This window comes from Bombina bombina, chromosome 7, assembly GCF_027579735.1.
Source record: "Bombina bombina isolate aBomBom1 chromosome 7, aBomBom1.pri, whole genome shotgun sequence".
NCBI lineage: Eukaryota > Metazoa > Chordata > Amphibia > Anura > Bombinatoridae > Bombina > Bombina bombina.
This window is the reverse complement of record NC_069505.1, coordinates 38,887,971-38,911,078: the sequence shown is the minus strand read 5'-3', so window position 1 is coordinate 38,911,078 and position 23,108 is coordinate 38,887,971. Positions and strand designations below refer to the sequence as shown.

Below are 23,108 nucleotides of genomic sequence, written 5' to 3'. Positions count from 1 at the left end.
TGGATTTAAATTAATCAATCATGGATTTACATTAATTAGGGAGATAAAGCTAAAAAGCTTATAGAACCATAGTAAATCAGTCAGCCAACCCCTAAAACTAATATCAAAGACTTTATGGCAGACCAGAGTATTTTTTTTCTTGAACAAAAAAGCACTTGGATTTACATGTAAAACCTAGAACTGTAATGGATAAGACATGTAAGTTGAAGCTTTAAATTAACCTTATGTTCTTGGTTTAAGCATAAACACATCAGTATAGAATGCAATTTGCTAGCACTCATTTGTAAACTTGTTTCACCAATTGAGCCTCCGATGTTCCAGAAGAGTAATGTTTATCAGAACACACAATGAAATGATAGTAGAAACCATCTTCAGAGCAAAAATCTATCAGTAGTTCTAGCTGGAGGTGTGACAAAACTTGAGGGGAAAAGCCAAACCAAAAAAAGGACAGTAAACACCAGAATTTGTTGTTTAAAAAGGAAGATAATCCCTTTATTACCCATTCCCCAATTTTGTATAACCAACACAGTTATAATAATACACTTTTTACCTCTGTGATTACATTGTATCTAAGCCTCTGCAAACTGCCCCCTTATGTCAGTTCTTTTGACAGACTTGCATTTTTAGCCAATCAGTGCTGACTGCTAGAAACTTCACGTGCCTGAGCTCAATGTTATCTATATGAAACACATGAACTAACGCCCCCTAGTGGTGAAAAACTGTCAAAATGCTGTCAGATTAGAGGCAGTCTTCAAGGTCTAAGAAATTAGCACATGAACCTCTTAGATTGAGCTTTCAACTAAGAATACCAAGAGAACAAAGCAAAATTGGTAATAAAAGTAAATTGGAAAGTTGTTTAAAATTACATGCCCTATTTAAATCATGATATATATTTTTTTTACTTTACTGTCCCTTTAAAGGAACCCAAAACCCAGGTATGTTTCCCTCTTTTGTGATTCAGACAGCACATACAATTTTAAACAACTTTCCAAATAACTTTTATTATAAAATATGCTTTCTCTTGGTATCCTATGAAGCAGCAATGCACTACTAGGAGCTAGCGGAACACATGGGGTGAGCCAATAAAAAGAGGCATATATGGGCAGCTACTATTCAGCAACTAGCTCCCAGTTGTGCTTTGCTTCTCCTGAGCCTGAGTATGCTATTCAAATAAAGATATCAAGAGAATGACGTAAATTAAATCAAAGTGCAATAGAATGTTGTTTAAAAATTGCATGTGTAACCTGAAATGCAAAAGCTTAATTCTGACTTTACTGTCCGTTTAAATGTTTATGTAGTGTAGTAACTCGATAAAATACTAGATTTCAGCAAAATAGGTTCATGTAATCAAGTTATAAGCATGTAAAAAAAACAAATTATGCTTACCTGATCATTTCCTTTTCTTCTGATGGAAAAAGAGTCCACAGCTGCATTCATTACTTTTGGGAATTAAGAACCTGGCCACCAGGAGGAGGCAAAGACACCCCAGCCAAATGCTTAAATTCCTCTCCCACTTCCCTCATCCCCCAGTCATTCTGCCGAAGAACAGAAGCAATATCAGGGTGAAACGGTACCAGAAGAACAATAAGGACGCCCCACATAGAAGTACAGGTGGGGAGAGCTGTGGACTCTCCATCAGAAGAAAAGGAAATCATCAGGTAAGCATAATTTATGTTTTACTTCTTAAATGGAAAGAGTCCACCGTTGCATTCATTACTTTTGGGAAAATACCTAAGCTATAGAAGACACTGAATGCCAAGACGGGAGGGTACAATAGGCGGCCCATACTGAGGGCACCAGGCCTAAACCTCTATCCAATTAAAAAAAAAAAAAACACTTTGTCAGAAGCCGAGAAAATTTTAAGAGGAAAAGCCCCATTGACTCGCAGATAGACCAGAAGCCAAACTAGAGAACACAGTCCTCCAGGAAACACCATCGCCCCCAACAAATAGTCCTCCACCGCTCATCTCCCCAAGGGAACAAGGCAAAGGAGAACCAAGGAAACCGAAAGGTCCCCCTAATACAAAAAAAAAAAAAAAGAACACCTCCACGAGTGAGCCCAGCTCACAGAGACCCAAAAGGAGCCCAAACAGGAAAAAGAGGTCACGCCTATACCAAGTGAAACCCGGGAAAAGACCGGGCACAGAGACAGAACAGACGTCTCTCCAACATCCTGTAAGCACGGATTGCAACCAAAGAAGTCCTCCTAGTGTCAAGAATACCAAGGCATTCAACCATGAAAAAGTGTAATACACCAAGGTGAGAAACCCCAAGTTTGAGAACACAGAGTCCATAACAGGATGACACAGAGGATATTTGCGAGGAAGAAGCAGTCAAGCAAGAAACAGACTGCAAAAGCAACCCCCGGACAGAGCACGCTCCAGGCAACCTAAGTTGCCTGACCTACTCACAGGTCCCTAAAAAGGGGAACACAAAACCTCAATCAAGGCCCCCGAGAAGGAGAGTATACCCGAAGGAAGAATAAAGTATCTTCTGAAATCAATGGAGCCAGTTGAAAGGAAAATCTATACCCTAGCAGACTCAGGCAACAGGATAGACTCAACAAAGCTCACACATCCAGAGGAGACTGTGACCAAACGCAGCTCCATAGACAGCTCGGCCATCCTGACCTGCAAACCCACAGCCAGCTGGACCAACCCAGCCTCAGGGATCCAAAGCAGGGGATCTATCAAAATAAAGGCCAAACAAGTCTGCTTTGAGCCAGCAAGACCTCCGGTGGAACCAATCCCATCTGTCTGCCTCCCATCCAGGAGAAGCCCCAAGCAAGGACTATCTCCATAGGGAGAATATCCCCTAAAGAAAAGGGATGATGCCGGAAGGGCAACAACTGTCCTCAAGGCCCGAAGTCACTGGCTAATGGGAAGAGAAATTCCCAAACCAGATGTCCTAGAAAAGGACCCCCCTACAAGTAGCTTGCCAAGCAGAGGCACAGCCAACCCATTTGCCTGCAGAGCAGGGAATCCACAGGAACACTGGTAAGCTGACCAGGGGAATGCAACCCTAAGACGCACCATAAATGGGACATTCAACGCCAGCAGCTAGGTATGAACCAACCACCCTTGAGGCTCAAGCCACACGGTTAACCAGATGACATGGGTCACTCCGTGGCAAAGAGTAAAAATTACTCAGAAATCCTGGCCAACCATGACCAGGTTAGGTAGATAGAGCAAGGCCATAGCCCCAGTTTACACTACCGTTTAACACCCCCCCCCCCACCCCCGACTAGCCCTGAGATCAAAGGATTCCAAAACCACCCAAGACTGGGTCAGGAAAAAGACCAAGCAAAGCTTCAGCAACCGGAAGTCTCAGGGAGAAAACAGGTCCGGTACCTAATAGTTCAGGCAAACCTTACCCTAGAACTAAACACCCCAAATGGCCAAAAAGCCAGACACAAGGGTATGGATGCATATCCAGAGAATCCAGATAGCGAGAAGAACTTGAAAGCCCTGACCAAAGGAAGGAACCACCCCTAGCCAAGTCCAACGCTCCAAGAAGCAAGGCTAGAAGTCATATGAAGATACTTCTCAGAGCCTCAGGACAACCAAGGGATACCTCGAGGTAAAAAATAAAAAAAATCCTACTAGCAGGACTAGTCTTCCTATCACCTCTGCACAAGCAGAGGACACAAGGAAGAGAAAAGGCACTAAGACAACCCAGCTCCGGAAAACCCCGAGCAAACAAAGTCCCCGCAGGGAACAACTATCACCCGGAAACACAGATCCCTAAAAGGAAATCTACTCACCCGAAGGCAATGGAAGAAGACCCAAAGGCCTCTTATAGATCAGTGAAGAGCAAGAGCTGCATCTAGATATACTAGAAACGACTTATGCGCACACCAGCAAGGTGTCGAGCTGCAACAGGTTTCAAACTGCAAACCTTCCGCATGCTAGATACTGTAGTTATCCTGTACAAGCTGTTGGATCAAGCCCAAAAGGACAAATCCAGAGGCCTAAAAAAATGAAGGCCAAACCGCTCAATAGCGGTAAGGGGCATTAAGCCCTCCCACCCTCCACCACATGGGTGAGGAAACGAAGTTCTGATGAAATGAGCGGTAAAACTCCCCTGCCTGGTAATCTATGACAGAAGGGTATAAGGACTGAATCAATCCTTCCCACAGGTCCTCTCAAATGCTTAGTTGGACATGAAAAAAACAATGATTAACCTGACCACTCGGCGCTTCTATCGAACCAGCCGAGCAGAACAGCGCCACGTGTCTGAACAGCCACAAAACCGAACAAACCCGACAGGACCAGACTGCACCTAGGATCCCAACTGGCAAGCTGCGGAAATTCTCCCTCGTAGGGGAACCCCCCCCCCCAGAAGCAGACATTTTTTTACAGAGGACTAACATGTCCAACAACTTCCGAAGAAGTTATAGAGTATCAATCCCAGAAGGTTCCCAAAGGAAACAAAAAAACAAAAACAAATAAGACATCCCATCGGATATAAATAAAATATAAGGCGACCAAAAAAGACACAGGCCACCCGGCAGGACCAGCCAAACAGAGCCCTATCACACAAAAAAAAAAAAAAAAAAAAAATCAATAAAATCAGGAGATTACTTCATCCCCACATGTCCAATAAGGTGCACCATTCAAATTAGACTGAAAATCCCCATATCTGGTAACGATAGGGTCATTCAATAACTGAAAAACATGTCCGAGCAACATGCGAAGGCGCGCAATCCTGTAACGGAAGGCACAACACTCAGGGACAGATACCCACGCGGGGAACTGTAGAGGCCCTCCCCAAGGCGAAAGGCCCGGGATGATAGGGCACGAGCACATTCTTAAATAAACGTCTGGACTCTGCAGACAAACAATCGCCAACATTATGTGGAAGCAAAAACGTGCTGCAACCTGTGGGGGAAACACACCACCCCGCATGGAGGAACCATAAACTGGGTTATCCGCATGTGCAGAAGTATGATTTTGTAGGGAACTCGCCTCGGAGGACAGGACCCCCAGAGGCAGATGGCTCAGCAGTCCCTTGATTCCCCGAGCCTGAGGAACCAGGCGCTCTGAAATGGTATACAGAAACAAACTGGTTGACAGGCGTCAACAAGGCCACTCCTGATTCATCACCGGACACAGAATCTGAAATCAAAATAGTCTCAGTATCAGAAGCCTCTGTAACTGAATCTGAAATTAACAGTCTCGGCATTAGAATCCTCCATAACTGAATAGAGGATGATATTTAAATATGGACTAAAAGTAGTGAAAACTAAAATGACACCCCCAATGACTGGGGCACCCACCACCTCCTATGACCAGTCCCCTGCGGACTAGAAAATTTCCTTTGTCACGCGGTCGGGAACGCGGAAATGGAACGGAACGTAGCCACGCCCGAACACAAAAAGTGAACCGTACAGTCCAAACAAGCGCGCCCAACCAAAAGGCTGCATCACTTCCAACAACAAGCCCAGTAAACATTGCACATAAGCAGGTTGAATCACATAAACAGGATTATAAACCCTGCCTGTTCAATAACCCTCCTCAAGAGATATTAACCCTTGATTCCAAGATTCTAAAAGAGACTCACTGAGACCCTTATGTATAAGTTAGACCCCCAAGGTGGTAGCCTCTCGGGAAACATTCTCATTGCAAATAACGTTAAATGAAACGATCTAACCGGAATCTACGCTGTGGAACAGGAACACGGCCCTTCAAGTGTGACAATAGTAGCATCGCCTCCGCCATGGACTTGAGAGAAGAAAGCAGGCAGCAAAGCAAAGTTTGACAACGCCAATTGCTTGAGGATCTGTTAACATAAGTCGGGATGGTTTCGCAGAAAGAAACCCCCTGCATATCCGGACTCTAACTTTCATCCAAGCCCTCACTGAGAGACTGACAGGACTACTTAAAACCCCTGTCCCATGCCGAAGAGTACTACCCTCCATAAGAGACAAAAACAAAAATTCTGACACTTCTCTGCCATCCTTCTGATGACTGGGGGGATGAGGAGAGTGGGAGGAGTATTTAAAGGGCCATGATACCCAAATGTTCAAACACTTGAAAGTGATGCAGTATAACTGTAAAAAGCTGACTAGAATATATCACCTGAACATCTCTATGTAAAAAAGAAAGATATTTTACCTCAAAAGTTCCTCAGTAGCCACCTCCCATTGCAAAGGACTTCTAAACAGCAAATCAGTATGTCTGTCCCGAGACAGCTAAGGGATTGAGCCTCGTGAACCATCATATTTCCCTATTCAGTTTAAGGAAGTTAACTCTCATGAGATTTCATAATAAAGTCAAATCTCATGAGATCACAGTAAAAGAGTTCATGACCTCAGCACTGTTGAGGCTGATTGGCTGCAGTTAATTTCGTCATTTTTTTGCATAGAGATGCTCAGGTGATATTTTCCTGTCAGCTTTTTACAGTTATACTGCATCAGTTTCAAGTGATTTAGCATATGAGTATTCTGTCCCTTTAAGCCTTTGGCTGGGTTGTCTTTGCCTCCTCCTAGTGGCCACGTTCTTAATTCCCAAAAGTAATGAATGCAGCTGTGGACTCTGTCCATTTAAGAAGAAAATAGGGCTTTTAGTGGAACCTTAAAACTTTAATAATTTTACATGTAAGAATGAACAAGAACAGATTATAGACATGAGAGAAAGAAGAAAAAAACAGATATGAGAGAATTACTTTCCGATAGTAATAATTTGAGAAGACGTCTCAGTAATGATAGGATTCAAATGTTTGTAAAGGTCCAAAAGTTAGCGAGCTGTAAATATATGAGACCATTTCTGTTATAACCTCAGATTGTCTTTACCAGATGCCGGTCACTGGTGTTTTCCATTTGCTGAAAGAGGCTGGTCCAATGTCCTTTTCAGGTGGTCATGACCAGTAGGAAGTGGATACTTGAGTATTTAGTGATTTAATGCCACTTGAGAGGTCGCTCACTACTGGTCATATACTCTTACTGTGCACAAGGGGCATTTATACAGAATTAAGAGGTGCAATTGAACCAAGATTCCAATACACTTTCTAAACTTTGTTTTGGTTTTACAATAGACCATAGCAGAATTTTCACTTGAGAGTTGTACCTACATATGAACATTTATAGTAAATGTACCCAGTGTATACAGAGAGCGCTGCCCATGTTACAGTAAATGTACCCAGTGTATGCTCACCCATTGTACACAAACACCTGTCTGCTTACAATACAAACAATAACTTTACACAAACCACGGTGGTTGTAGTTGTTTTTATTAAATAGACTTTGTTTACTACATTACAGGTTGGTTACGTCTCTCAGCACAGGTTGATACAGTACAGGAGGGCACACTAAGTATCTGTTTAGCTAGCGGATGTTGTTAGAGGTGCAGAGACGTTCACAGCTGGGAGAGGATGCTCACTGCCAAACTGCAGGTTAAGCCAGTACCGTCTTCTTCAACATTAATGGATTTCACTTTTCCATTTTCAACCACCATGGAAAACCTGAGGAGAGGAGATGAATCAAGTAAGGCAGGAGGACATTTCTTTACTAAATGGTTTGCAATAGAACTATGCACTATTGGGGTTAATTATACAGTTAATGTTAACTGAAGAGCTGTAAAACGCTGCAGATTCTGAGCTGAACACAAATCTGGGTACATATGCCGGCCCTGAATAGCTCAGCTCTGGAGACTTAGTGCATTGTGACACCGAAATTGAGCTGTGTGTTTTACCCGTTTGCTGGAACCTAAACATTGGTAAAGACAAGCACTACTGCAATCAGAAATTAGGACAGAATTTGATTACTGCAGGTTCTAGGTTTTTAAGAAACCGATTTTAATTCTGAAACAAGTGTATACATGGATGTATTGATGTAAGAGAGACAGCTTCTATACAACACTAATACTTTACATCGACAGCAATTGATTGAGGCCCTAGCAGGGATGGGGAACCTTGGCCCTCCAGATGTTTCAGAACTACATTTCCCATGATGATCAGCTGGACTTCAGTGTGCCTAAGCATTATGGGTAATGTAGTTCTGAAAGAGTGAGCACAAGCCCTATATGGAGGTATATGCACTCTCACCACCTCTCATCAACTGCCAGGGTGCTCTCAGGAAATGTAAAATAGCAAATGATTCAATGCACTCACTGGTCTTCTGCCATCAAATTAGAAATTTATTAAGTGACGTTTTCGGGACATGTAGCATCCCTTCTTCAGAAGAAGGGACGCTACATGTCCCGAAACGTACATATACATATATATATATATATACACACACACACACATACATATATATACACATACATACATATATACACAAAATGCTATGGACATTATTATGTATTTTTCTTTCTATGAACATTTAACTGGGAGTTGCATGCTTACAATTTATCTTAAATTGTAAAATCAAGGAAATCAAACATGAGTACATACCAAATTTTTCCATAAGCAATAATAAAAAGAAAAATGTATGCTTACCCAATAAATGATTTTCTTTCGGAATGATGACCCATAGGGCTCCATAACAAATGGCAATATATTTCCCACCACTAGGGGGAGCTTAAAATTCCTCACACCTCCCATTTCTATTCAGTTCAACATATAGCCGAGCAGAGAATAGGAAACATATAGGTAAGAAAGACAAAGCAGGGTCTGTAGAGGTGTCATTAGAACGGTCGCCCAAAAATTTAAATGGGAGGGGCCTATAGACCATCGTTCAGAAAAAAAAAAAAAATTCAGGTAATCAAATGTTTTGTTTTGTAAAATGATGATGGTCCATAGGGCTCTATATCACATGGGATTAATACCCAAGCAGATGGTCTATGTCACGGAAAGAGTGGGACAAGTTTTCTAGTAGTTCCTATTTAGCCGACACTGCAGCCTGAAGGACTTTCCTGACAAAAGCTGCATCAAATCGTAACATATTGAAAAAGTATGCAGAGACAAACATGTTGCATCTTATTCATCTTTGGAAGAAATTAGAATTTTTTTTTTTTTTTTTAAGAAAAACCCAGGAAGTTGCAACGGCTCTTGAATAGTGAGCTGTGATACGCTTAGGAGGCGACTTTCACGCCATTAAGTAAGCCTTATGAATCACTTATTTGAGCCAAGAGGCCAATGCAACCATAGTAATGGGAGAAAAAAAAAAAAAAAAAAAAGAAGATGTCCCAAGGGTCAAAGAAGGACTAGTATCCAAGAGAGAGATTGTCAGACAGACAATTTTGCTGTTCCAATTGCAGATAATTCTTTGACCTCTAATTGAACTTGCACAGATTAAGAGATCACAAGTGGAGTTAGGCAAAGGTAACATCCAAAGCCGCAACCATAAAACCGACTACCACCTCCATGCATTGAGCTACTGATGGAAATAAAGCAGGTTGCAGGGACAGACACGCCTTCTGAAGTTGTATTCAGCGTGATTCCACCAGTAATAGATGCATTAGGATAGAATCTATGATGACTCCTAGAACGGACACCTTTTTAGCTGGAGATAGAGTTATTTAGAACATCGATTCTCCATCCATGGTCTTGGAGGAAAGACAGTAACCTTTGTATAGGAGCAATAGCTAGAGGCAAGGAAAAAGCCTGCACTTACATATCATCCTGATGTCAATTAAGATCCCCCGTGAGCTCTGATCACAGCCCACAATGATACTACTCACCTTTGTAAAGATGCAAGGAGCTGCCTTCAGACCACATGGAAGGACGACAACTAATAGTGTATGCATAGGAATGTTAACCATAGTAATCGATGGTGATCCTTGTGGATAGAGATGTGCAGGTATGCATCCTTAAGGTCTATGAATTGATCATGTTGGATAAAGAGTAAAAATGTGAAAATTGTTTCCATTTTGAAGCCAGATGCCCTTGGTGGGTTCACAAGTCTAAAATGGACTGAAAATCCCTTTATTCTTTGGAGTAAAGACCTTGGCCTAGTTCTGAGACAGGTATAGGGGCAACCATTGTCATGTTCTCCAGGCCCTGGACACAATAAATAAAGGCAGCCACCTTTGCAAGATTTCGTGCTAGAACAAGTAGCCGTAGCTGAATTTGAACGCTTAACCTTCAGCTTTCAAGCCAACTTAGCTAACCCCTAGGCCAGTGATGGCGAACCTTGGCACTCCAGATGTTTCAGAACTACATTTCCCATGATGCTCAACTGGACTTAAAGGGACACTGAACCCAATTTTTTTATTTTGTGATTCAGATAGAGCATGCAATTTTAAGCAACCTTCTAATTTACTCCTATTATCAAATTTTCTTCATTCTCTTGGTATCTTTATTTGAAATGCAAGAATGTAAGTTTAGATGCTGGCCCATTTTTGGTGAACAACCTGGGTTGCCCTTGCTGATTGGTGGATAAATTCATCCACCAATAAAAAAGTGCTGTCCCGAGTATTGAACCAAAAAGACACTTAGATGCCTTCTTTTTATAATAAAGATAGCAAGAGAACGAAAAAAAAAATTGATAAGAGTAAATTAGAAAGTTGCATGCTCTATCTGAATCGCAAAAGAAAAAACATTTGGGTTCAGTGTCCCTTTAAGTGTGTCTAAGCATCATGGGAAAATAAAATGATAAATGTATTTCTTTTTTGACACGATGAGTCCACGGATCATCATAATTACTAAAGGGATATTCACCTCCTGGTGAGCAGGAGGAGGCAAAGAGCACCACAGCAGAGCTGTTAAATAGCTCCTCCCTTCGCTCCCACTCCAGTCATTCGACCGAAGTTAGGAAGAGAAAGGAAAAGCCAAGGTGCAGGTGTGTCTGAAGTTTACAATAACCCACAACCGGTCTAAAAGAACAGGGCGGGTCGTGGACTCATCGTGTCAAAAAAGAAATAAATTTATCAGGTAAGCATAAATTTTCTTTTTTAAGACCCGATGAGTCCACAGATGATACGGGAGGGACAAGACCGGTAACCTAAACGGAAGGCACCACTGCTTGAAGAACCTTTCTCCCAAAAGCGGCCGCAGCCGAAATAAAAGTATCAAATTTAAAGAACTTCGAAAAAAGTGAAGAGAGGACCACGTTGCAGCCTTGCAAAACTGTTCCACAGAAGCTTAATTCGTTAATGCCCATGAGGAAGCAACAGCCCTCGTGGAACGATCCGTAACTCTTTCTGGAGACTGCTGTCCAGTACGTAATGGTACTCATCTTATCTACCTTGGAAGGATGAAGGGCTGAGTCGGCCCAGCCGGGACCATTGGACAGGCTTTTGTAGTCAGGGTATATCACCAACGGAGCTACCTCACTGGATATACTCTACAGTCAAAAAGAAGAAGTAGCCGTAGCCTTCTGTCCCTTACGTGTTCCTGAGAAAACCACAAAGAAAAAGAAACTGACGAAAATTCTCAGTCGTCTGCAGTAGAAGACTTTAAAGCACGGACCACGTCCAGATTGTACAGAGTCGTTCCTTCTGAGAAGGATTAGGACACAAAGAAAGAACAACAACAACAACTTACTGATTAATGTTCTGATCAGAAGTAACCGTAGGAAAAAATACTAATGTAGCACATAAAACTACCTTATCTGAATGGAAAATAAAGTAAGGAGACTCATACTGCAATGCTGAGAACTCTGACACTCTACAACCAGAGGAACTAGCAACAAGAAAGAAATATTTCCAAGATAACTCAATATCTATGGAATGCATAGGTTCAAACGGAGCCCCTTGAACAACCTTAAGAACTAAATTCAGATTCCATGGAGGAGCAACCGATCTGTACACAGGCCTGATCCTGACCAAGGCCTGACAAATGATTTTACATCTGGAACATCCGCCAGACGCTTGTGAAATAAAATAGACAAAGCCGAGATTTGACCCTTTAGAGAACTTATCGATAAACCTTTCTCCAAACTTGGAGAAAAAAAAAAAAAAAAAAAAAAAAGACAAAAATATATGAATCCTAACTCTACTCCATGATTAGCCCTTAAAGTCATACCAATAAAGATATTTACGCCATATTCTATGGTAAATCTTTCTAGTTACAGGCTTACAAGCCTAAATCATGGTCTCTATGACCGAGTCAGAAAAACCTTGCTTGGATAGAATTAAACGTTCAATTTCCAAACAGACAGCTTCAGAGAAACTAAATTTAGGATAAGTAAGGACCCTTGAAGTAGAAGGTCCTTCCACAACGGAAGTCTCCAAGGTGGCAGAGAAGACATGTCCACCAGATCTGCACACCAAATCCTGCGAAACCAAGGAGGGGCTGGATCAGCGATGCCCTCTCTTGCTTGATTCAAGTGACCCGAGTAACAATCAGAGGAAGATGCGCAAACGGAGGGGACAGGAATGCTATACTGAAAAACCAAGGAACTGCCAGAGCATCTGTCAGTTCCGCCCAGGGATCCCTGAACCCTGCCCCGTATCTTGGGAACTTGGCATTCTGAAAGGAGACCTAATTCCGGCTGACTCCACTCGTTAATCAGGCCTCCTAGGGTGTGGATTGCCGACAGGTAGCAAGAATGGGCCTCCGCCTACTGAACTATCTTCGAACCCTCTGTCATCGCTAAGGAACTCCTCATTCCTCCCAGATGAGTGACGTAAGCCACTGCAGGTATGTTGTCCGACTGGAACCTAACAAACTGGACCAAGGCTAACTGGAGCCAGGCCAGAAGAGCAATGAAGATCGTTCGCAGTTCCAGGATGTTTTAGGAAGAACCGACTCTGACTGAGTCCAAACACCCTGAGCCGTCAGGGAGACCCAGACAGCTCCCCACACGAGAAGACTGGCGCCTGTTGTCACAATCACCAGAGACGGTCTGCGAAAGCAGGTTCCCTGGGATAGATGAGCCAGAGACCACCACCATTGAAGAAAATCCCTTGTCTCCTACTCCAGAGTTATTCGAGGAGACAAGTCTAAATAATCTCCGTCCCATTGAATGAGCATGTTTGACTACCAAGGTATGAGGTGGAACCGAGCAAACGGGATGATGTCTATTGCCGCCACCATCAGCCCGATTACCTCCATGCACTGGACCATTGACGGCCGAGGAGTGGACTGAAGGACTAGATGAGTATAGAAAATATTTGATTTCCCGACTACTGTCAGAAAAATCTTCATTGATGGGATCTATATTATTCCCAAGAAAGAAACCCTTGCACTTGGGACCAATGAACTCTGTTCTAAATGTACCTTTTATCCCTGAGATCTCAGGAAGGATAATACCATGTCCTTGTGGAAACTTGCTTGTTGGAAGAATGGCGCCTGGACTAGTGATGTCGTCCAATTAAGGTGCCACTGCAATGCCCCGTGGCCAAAGCATCGCCAACAGCGATCCCAGAACCCTTTAAAGAAAGAGCTTTTAGTTGAACACAAGCCTCCTTACTTCCAAGGACAGCCATACATGGTACAACACAAAGTACCAGCACCTGGGGTGGATTTGAAGAAACCTGAAATGATTCCAGCAAATAGGAACATGGAAGAATGCGCCCTCAAATCCACCGCTGTCAATAAATTGACCATACTGGACCGAATCCAGACCCTGGTTCTAATTGGAAGAGGAATTATCACTCCCAGGTCGGAGAGGTCTCCTATGCAGTGTAAGAACGCCTCTCCTCCTGTCTGGCCTGTCTACAATTTTGAAAACAGAAACCTGCACCTGGGAAAAAGTCTTGAACTCTAATTTGTATTTCAGGGACACAAAATTCCCAAGGGATCTGAAACCACAAACCCCAAGCTTGATTGAAGAAGGAAAAACCCGCTCCTTTACGAATCAGGCACACGCCCCTCATGTTGTCCTTGATTTAACAGCAGGAATCGTGGGCTGTTTTCCCCTATTCTAAGCCTGGCTGGGGGTACCAGCAGGCATAGACTGCTCCTGCTTGGGAGGAGGGAAAGTATTTCCCCAGAAAACTCGGAAGAACTGAAATTATCTCTGACGTCCTCTCGCTTATTTCTTATTCTGTATATGAAACCGCAGACCAAGATCTTAACCATTATGCTCTGCAGGTCAGTATGGTAAAGCCTGAATCCTAGTGCCCATCACTCCCCTATAGTAAAGGATTATACTCACTTAAAGGCCTTTACACTTTACATTTGAAGGGGAGAGTGTCTGTTCAAAAGAAACCAACACATCAGACCAGTACTCCGCCGCACTAGAGACAGTAGCCCTACCAACCACAGGTTATCCATTTAAACCCTCAAACTCCGTCATAGGGTTCTATTCCTGCATCAGTTCCAAAATGACTACTAGCCACTATAGGAACAGGATCTCGCTACTGCAAAGACTGTTATAGAGTCTACTATATAAAACATCCTATTTAATCTAGGAAAGGAGAAAAAAAAAAAAAAAAAAAAGGTAATAACCAGATTCTTTGATGCCTGGACAAATATCCTTATAGCCCTATCTGGTATAGGAAATAGCTCCACCATGAAGGACGCGTCACAATATTAGTATAAGTAACAGGACTCTCTAGGATAGACTACGCCGGTAGAGACGGAGTCGCCCAAGGTAGTCAAAAACCTCTTTAAGTAATCAATGCAAGTAATCAAGCTACACTAAACAATCACACGTAACTGATTGAAAATATGTCCTCTTGCACTTTTCCCTACAGAGTGGGAAAAACAGACCATGTTTGAAATTCAAGGTACCTCCAAATGGAGAGTGAAAGGAACCGCAGGGCACTGCAGGTGGGCTATAAATTTTGTGGCACTCTACTGGAGAAATTTTTGGCATAGCTTGACCCTTGACAATAGGCTCCTAAACAGCATGAGTCTTAGAAGGAGAAGTCTATCTTTATAAAATAATTTTCTCACAATTAGATGAGAAAACAAAGGTTTGAAGGTACAATTATATTGTGCACAATCTTGAATCAAGGTCAAGACAAGGGAACCTCTTGCTCCATCCTGTCTACAGGATGATATAATCAAGTAAACAGTTTCAATTTTCAGAAGAAAAAAAAAATATAATAAAAAAAAAAAAAAAAAAAAACACAAAACACACCACATAAAATTTTTACTGTTTCTTTAAATTTTAAGAATTTTTTTTTTTTTTTTTTTAATTATTTTTATGTGCAGCAGGAAAGCAACTTAGCATGCAGTTACTGCCCAACCTGTCAACACCTCAGCATACCCTGCTGAGGTATCCATCTGAAAAACGTTACTGTTCCTTTAAGTGTTAAAAACATTTTTTATTTTTAGGTGCTGCAGGAAGGTAACTTATCACACAGTTACTGCCCAACCTGTCAACACCTCAGTAAATCCTGCTGAGGTACCCATCTGAATGTTACTGCTTCTTTATAAAAAACAACTTTATTTTGTAAAAAACGAAGCCCTTACAAAACTATGTCAATAGACTCCTAGGCAAAAGAGGTCCGGAACGTAATTGTATACGTTGTTCGGCCTCTGAAGTGGAAAAACGTTAAGTACATTGTAAATAGAAAACTCCTCCTTCTGTTGCCTAAACTTGGAAGTGGAGAAGTGCGCAGCCAAAATTGGCGCCACCCGTAGCTCCGCCCATCGTGGGCGTTACAATACTAAACTCCCGGTCGCCATTACGAAAGTTAAAAACAAATAAGCCACCGGGAGCAAACTGACTGTAAGTGAAGTCTGGGGGCGGATAGGGCTACCGCTTGCTGGACAGCAGCTTAGCCTCTAAATGAAAACAACATGTCACTTCCCATTGAGAGTTTATCTTCCCTCAGCCCTAGTGAACACAAGTCCCCCAAATTTAAGAACCACTTAATTTTCTCCTCAGGCCCAGTGCCTGCGTATAATGTGCCGTTGCTGAAAAAACCCTCCTTTAGTATTTAGGAGATAAGTCCCAGATCAATAAGTGCTCCATTTCTACTGAGATCATCCCAGACCCAGAATAAAATGTCAGCACTTACCTTTGTATTCTGCCCGACAGCAGGTCCTCCCTCTCCCTCCCATAGCCCTGTGGAGAAAGATAAAGCCTGAGTAATCTTGCTCAGTTAGGGCAGCATAAATGTATGGGAGGCGCAGTGAGAATTATGTCCCACAAGTTCCCATTACTCTAAAGCCACCAAAAGCTCTACTGTAGAGACTGATATGGACTACGGCTACACCCTAAACAAAGCAGCACTACTTTAAAAATAATAAACTCTTGATTGAAGGCTCTAATCTAACACCTCACTTTACCTCTTCCTATCACCAACGTAGGCAAAGAGAATGACTGGAGTGGGAGGGAAGGGAGGAGCTATTTAACAGCTCTGCTGCCATGTGGTGCTCTTTGCCTCCTCCTGCTGACCAGGAGGTGAATATCCCATTAGTAATTATGATGATCCGTGGACTCATTGTGTCTTAAAGAAATTTAGTTCTGAAACATCTGGAGTGCCAAGGTTCGCCATCACTGCCCTAGGCCATCATGGGACATTTTCTAAAGAGGGCCAAGGTCTGCTGGTCAATTAGGAGGACTCAGATTCTAAGAGAAGGATAACTCCTGATGATCTGAAGGACAAGAGGAATAAATCCAGATATCCGGACTACTACTACTACATGAATTCTGAAATACATAAACTGATGCATAAAATTATACTAAGTTTTTTTTAAATCTGTACGTGAAATAAGTATCAGTATATACTATACACCTGCATACATAAACTAAACAGTACGTTCATATTTATTATGTAATTTGGCCTGACTGATTAGACAAGCACAATAGATAACTAGGTACACCGTAGATACTGGTAAAAACATGTTCAGATAAGCAGAGACTGCATATAAATTAAAGTGAATACACTACGTACAATGCAAATACAATTATTCATTGTCAATATTCAGTATCTACATAATAAAACCTATGTGCATAGACGAAAACTACACATATAGGGCTAGATTCCGAGTGGAGTGAAGTTATGCGTCAGCGATGAGGGGTACATTGCGCGTTGGGTATTAAGCTCGTATTACAAGTTGAAAGTAATAGCGATCACAATTTATGCTAGAATTGTGTGTGCAAGATAATTTAGTGCTCCACTTATAATCTAGCCCCAAGTGTACTGCTGCTAGTTAAGAATTCTGCACTATAGATAGGGTAAGGGATGGGCACACTAATTAATAAAGTGCTACTAAATTGTGAAAAAAAATAAAATAAATATATATATATATATATATATATATATATATATATATATATATATATATATATATATATATACACACACACACACATATATATATACACATATATATATATACACATATATATATATACACATATATATATACACACACATACACATACACATATATATATATATATACACACATACACATATATATATATACACACATACACATATATATATATACATATATATATACACATATATATATATACATATATATATACATATATATACATATACATATATACATATATATACACACACACACACACACACACACACCCTTCAGAGCTTAAAGTGAATGTAAATTTTGATGCTAAAGTGCCCGGTTTTTAAAAATTTGAAGAAAAAAAAAAAAAAAAAAAAAAAACAGCCGCTCCAGCTTCCTCTGCCTGTCGCAAAGCCTCTTCCTGGGTCTAAAATGAGTCCGGATTCCTCCAATCATGGCGTTGAAACAGACACCGATTCCCCCGGGGGGAAGCCGTGATTAGAGGATGACCGTTCCATCATGTCTGACGTCAGAAATGGCTTGGACGACTGGGAGAAGATGGAGCTGCTGTCAAGATTAAAAGGTAAGTTTTTTTTCTCAACAGGAGTGAAATGTAAATTTTGATGAATTAAAGTGCCCCTGTTTTTAATCGAAGTTTAAAAAAAAAAAAAAAAAAAAAAAAAAGCAATTTTGCATCAAAATTTACATTCACTTTAAAGCAGAGTGTCCAACGTAGAGGAAATACCTCAAAATGACCTCCTAGAAATAACCTAAGGGGACAATTGTCATACATGTATTAAAAAAAAAAAAAAATAATAAAAAAAAAAAAAATCTTAGGTACGTATTTTTACTTTGGGCACTTGACGCAAGCGTTCACCTTCACAGGTCTTTATATATTTACTACCATTCAAGAAAGCATTGCTGCATCCCGAAGCCCCCAACCCACACTAAGAGAAAGCTTTTACTTATATCTTGTATAGGAGACGGGTATCACTGTCAGACATAAATGGCAGATCTTGCTAGCAGAGAAGGAGTAGGGGGTAGGCTTCGGGATTCAGCAATGCATTCTTGAGCTTCAGCAGGAATGCAGCCAACGGCTACTAGGTAGAGATCTCTCGCCACACCAACATTAGGGAAAATATCTGACACGGCAGGGGCTAAAAGCATGCCAAGACCACAATGCTCAGATTACAGCAAATGAATTCACATGTTCCGTGCATAACATTTTACAATAAATAATCCCTTTATTATTTTGAATAAAATTATATTTATTTAGGCATTTGTATGTCTGATTCCCATCCCTGAAAGATCTAACTTGAGAAGTGCCATATGATAATAGCAGCATAAAAAAGGCATTAACCCCTTTGTGAGGGGTTTGTGTATAGTTATTAATGTCCCCTGGCCATGCAACACCTAAAGGGTATCTTGATATAGTCTGTGGGCTATGTGAGTACAGTAAATTACTTACCTGGAAGAAGCACCACTCCAATGGGCTTACCAGCAAGATATCTGCAGCTAAATCCAGTAGAGAGCCCATCCAGGGCTGGTACGGGTACCACAAATGATATCTGTAGGAAATACCTCTATCCCAACAAGGGGAGGCTGAGGGACAAGTCCCTGTGACGCCTGAGGGTAGTTATGGCTGAAGTCCCATAGGGAAATACTGCGCACATAACAGGGTATCCCTGTATCATTTAGCTGCTGTGAATTCTCTCTCTTCTTTGTGAATAATAAGTCTCAGGGATAAAGGGTCTCACATTGGTATAAGCTCCAAAATATAAATCCATAAGCAAGTAGCTAGAACACCTCTATTCTAAACCATCTCCTGTAAGGCCAAGCACAGAACTGAATAGAGATGGGAGGGATTTTAAGCTTGTGTGGGGTTCTTGATTGCCTCCTAGTGGCAGGAAATATATCCCAAATATTATGGAGCTCTATGAACGATCATCATTTTACGAAATAAATAGGGTTTTTATCATGAGACAGCTAGTTTCTCATCAGTCTTGTTAGATAGGCAAGACCTATTTTTTTTTTTAAGATATATTTTTGTTCTTTAGATGGAAATATGGGCAGCCTTCGCTGACCATGTGGTTCTTATCTGCTGTCAAAATCTGCAAAGGGGTTTAACGCATAGCTAAAGTCATGCTCAGAAGCAAAAAGCATTAACAGGTTGTGTGCAGGACATGACAGATGAACTAAATAAGAGCGATAGTCACAAACAGCTGCCAATCACCTGTTATGTTCTTCTCGTTGGCTGATGGGCCACTGCACATTAGCAGGAAGTACAAGTGATAGCTTTTAAGTCACATGTTTTCAGGCAAGACAAAATATATATATATCTTGAAGCCACTCGTGGCTTGTGAAAAAAGTTATGTTCTAGTAGATGAATAAAACACTCACCTTTTGCACCTCTGAGTCCCAAAAAGATCAAGGAGTTCTTTTTTATCCAGAAGAAGCCCGGCAGCCTACGAGAAAGACATCTCAACTATTAAATTGTCCAGCAAGGACAGGGTTAATGCTTTTAGAGACATTGTGCACAATAAGCAACCTGAATATTATTAAACATGGAAATAAAAGCATAGTCCTAAAGTCTGATTCCGCGTTACTGGAAATGGGCAGCTATTCCATCTGTAGCAGAATTGCCTTAAAAAGGGACAGTAAAGTCAACATTAAACTTTCATGATTCAGATAGAGCAGCAATGTTAAACAACTTTCCAATTTACTTCCATTATCAAATGTGCTTCATTCTCTTGGTATCTTTTATTGAAGAGTAAATCTAGGTAGGCTCAGGAGTGTTCACGTGTATTTAGTATTCTGCTACAAAGCTATAAATAATGTTGCAAAACACTGCTGTCATAAAGTTGCAAAACTCTGCTGCCATTAGTACCTAGTTTCACTCTTCAATAAAAGATACCTAGAAAGTTGTAAAATTGTATGTTCGAAATGAATCATAGTCTGTGAGATTTGTGTGATTGAATCTATCCCTGTATTCACTATAGCTCATTTTGCTCTTATTCATGTTCATTTACATCGCTACCTTAGGATACATAGCCCTTTTTAAATGTTTTTAAAATCTGTTGGATCAGTTACACAAGATTATAGATAAGTGGATGGTGGTGATTTCCCACCTATACCTATCTGATCCAATTATAGATATAATGTGTTTGTCTTTGCATATTTGTTAAATAAACTGTATATTTTAACTATTTTTCCTCGAAATGAATCATGCAAGTAATTTTGACCTTACTGTCCCTTTAATACTGAAATACTGTACCGTTTCTACAATGGAAAATTATTATTATTATACTTTATTTATGAAGCACCATCATATTCCGCAGCGCTGTCCATGGATACAGATCATTTAAATAAAACAATAGTATAAAACTTCTAAGACTGACAGGACACAATTTACAAACACATACAGGAGGAATCGAGGGCCCTATTCCCGTGGGAACTTACAATCTAGAAGGGTAGGAGGTTGAGAAACTGGAGGTGAGGACTGCAAGATTGAGAAAGATGTTAATGCAGAGTTAGAGGAGGGAAATGTTGTTAGGTAAAAGGAATATTATTGAGTTGGGTGGTAGGCTTCTCTGAACAGAAAAGTCTTCAGAGAGCATTTAAAGGAAGAAAGATTTGGGCAAAGCCTGACAGCACGAGGGAGAGTGTTCCAGAGGGTAGGTGCTGCACGACATAAGTCCTGCAGTCTAGCATGAGAAGAGATGATATAGTCGAAGAAGCAGGTCATTGTTGGATCTTCGTGGACGGGCTGGAGTATACTTGTTTATTAGAGAGGATAGGTAGAGGGGAGGGGAGTTGGTGAGCGCTTTGTATGCAAGGGTGAGAATTTTAAATTTAATTCTGCTGTGTATGGGGAGTCAATGAAGGGACTCGCAGAGAGGTGCAGCAGATACAGAGCGACGGGAAAGGTGGATCAGCCTGGCAGAGGCATTTAGGATGGATTGAAGAGGGGAGAGGTGGGAAAGAGGAAGGCCAGCGAGTAGGTTGTTGCAGTAATCAAGTCGGGAAATAACAAGGGAGTGGATTATTTGCTTTGTGGTGTAAGTGCACAGAAAAGGTTGAATCTTGGAAATGTTGCGTAGATGGTTGCGGCAGGATGTAGAAAGCGATTGGATATGGGGGGTGAAGGATAGATTTGAGTCAAGTGTAACTCAGAGGCAGTGAACTTGGGGCAATGGTGATGTCGTCAACCGGGATAGAGAAGTCACAGGTCGGCGTAGAGCTTGAGGGGGGGGATAAGAAGGAGCTCAGTCTTGGACATGTTTATCTTTAGGTGGTGAGAGACCATCCAGGAAGAAATACCAGATAAGCAGTTGCTGACATGAGAAAGGACAGAGGGAGAGAGAGCAGGGGTAGAGAGGTAGATCTGGGTATCATCAGTATAGTGGTGATATTTGAAGCCATAACTGTTAAGTTTACCCAGAGAAGAAGTATAGATGGAGAACAGTAGAGGACCCAGAACAGATCCTTGAGGTACTCCAAAAGACAGAGGCATTGAAGGAGGAGTCATTGGCAAATGACACAGAAAAAGACCTGTGAGAAAGATAAGAGTGAAACCAGGAAAAAGCAGGGCCACAGAGGCCAAAAGAGCTAAGGGTCTATAGGAGGAGGGGGTGGTCAACTGTGTCAAAGGCAGCTGAGAGGTCAAGTAGGATGAGTATGGAGTAGTGGCCAATATTTTTAGCAGAGAGAAGAGCGTTAGTAACCTTGGTAAGGGCAGTCTCAGTTGAGTGTTTGGGGCGGAATCCGGATTGGGTTATGTTACAAAATGTTATAAAATGGGTTATGCTGGTATTGGGCACAAAATGAAAAGTTCTGTCACATAATATTTATACTCTTATCTATAAATATACTGTCTGGGGAATTTGGGTTACAAAATCACAACATAAATTTGCTATAAGGGTCATTTTATACAACAGAATGCATTCTAATGTTGGTATACATTATATTTTAGAAAGAGATAATAGTGCCATCTTGCATTCAAGGATATTTGTTGGTCATAAAAAGATATTAAAATGTTGTTTCTGTTGCATCTCACAGGCTAAGTATATAACCTCCTCACATGGGACCATTACTGCAAACGCAATATGCTTTTACTTTTTGTTCTACATTATTTGGGAGATGTACATTATAATTATTTTGTTTCTACAATGTCATGTACCGCCCTAAGGGCCCAGGGACTGGCATGATAAAGGATAATATCTTTTACTTGGTATCGCAAAATTGTGTAACAGTTATCCTAATTTCATATTGCAAATTAATCTAATTCCCTTATACTCCAGTAATCTGTCCCAACACATTAGTAAATGCATCATACACAAGCCCTGAAGCGTCAAAGCTCTCTGGTCCTGCGAGATTCTATAAGAAGCCCAGTCAGTATTATGAGGTTCCCCAGGGATTGCTTTAACCCCTTCCTGACATTAGGACGGTCCACGCTGTCCTAACTGCGCTGGGCTTTAGCCCAGTCAGTATTATGAGGTTCCCCAGGGATTGCTTTAACCCCTTCCTGACATTAGGACGGTCCACGCTGTCCTAACTGCGCTGGGCTTTAGCGCCGTTAGGACGGCATGGAACGTCCTAGCCATTTGGCGGTCCTGAAGCCATAGCGGCTTGGTAAATGGGATTTGGCGGGCTGGAGGGGGTACTTAGCATCATAGGCACTCCCCCCAGATCCGATCCATCATTGAAATCATGCGATCGCATGATTTACATTTTTACTTATTTGTTTACATCAGAACTGTTACAATGGACAAATAAGGCCGGTCCAGAAAGGGGTGAAAGGGTGTTTTTACTAGACGTGTGCATTCAGAAATTTGTTTCTAAAATTAATACTGAATATGGCCACAGGTGGCAGCATTCGTCCTTTTCAGCACTATATTAGTGTGAAAGTAAATACATGAAGATCTGTGCAAATCCAGATTTTTTTCCGTCATGATTCAGATCTGTGCAAATCCAGATTTTTTTCCGTCATGATTCAGATCTGTGCAAATCCAGATTTTTTTCCGTCATGATTCAGATCTGTGCAAATCCAGATTTTTTCCGTC

At 41.3% G+C, this 23,108-nt stretch overlaps 1 protein-coding gene across 1 annotated transcript in view; it reads right to left on the bottom strand.

Moving 5' to 3' along the window:
• Positions 1–7,213: 7,213 nt before the first annotated feature.
• Positions 7,214–23,108, bottom strand: part of PRDX5 (peroxiredoxin 5) — a 34,054-nt gene continuing 18,159 nt past the window's right edge. Inside the window, exons 5-6 of the mRNA XM_053720048.1 lie at positions 19,447–19,511; positions 7,214–7,461 (exon numbers count right to left, since the gene is read on the bottom strand). Of these exons, the coding sequence (XP_053576023.1) occupies positions 7,356–7,461; positions 19,447–19,511 (171 nt within the window). The 3' untranslated portion in view covers positions 7,214–7,355. The remainder of the gene's footprint in view (positions 7,462–19,446; positions 19,512–23,108) is intronic.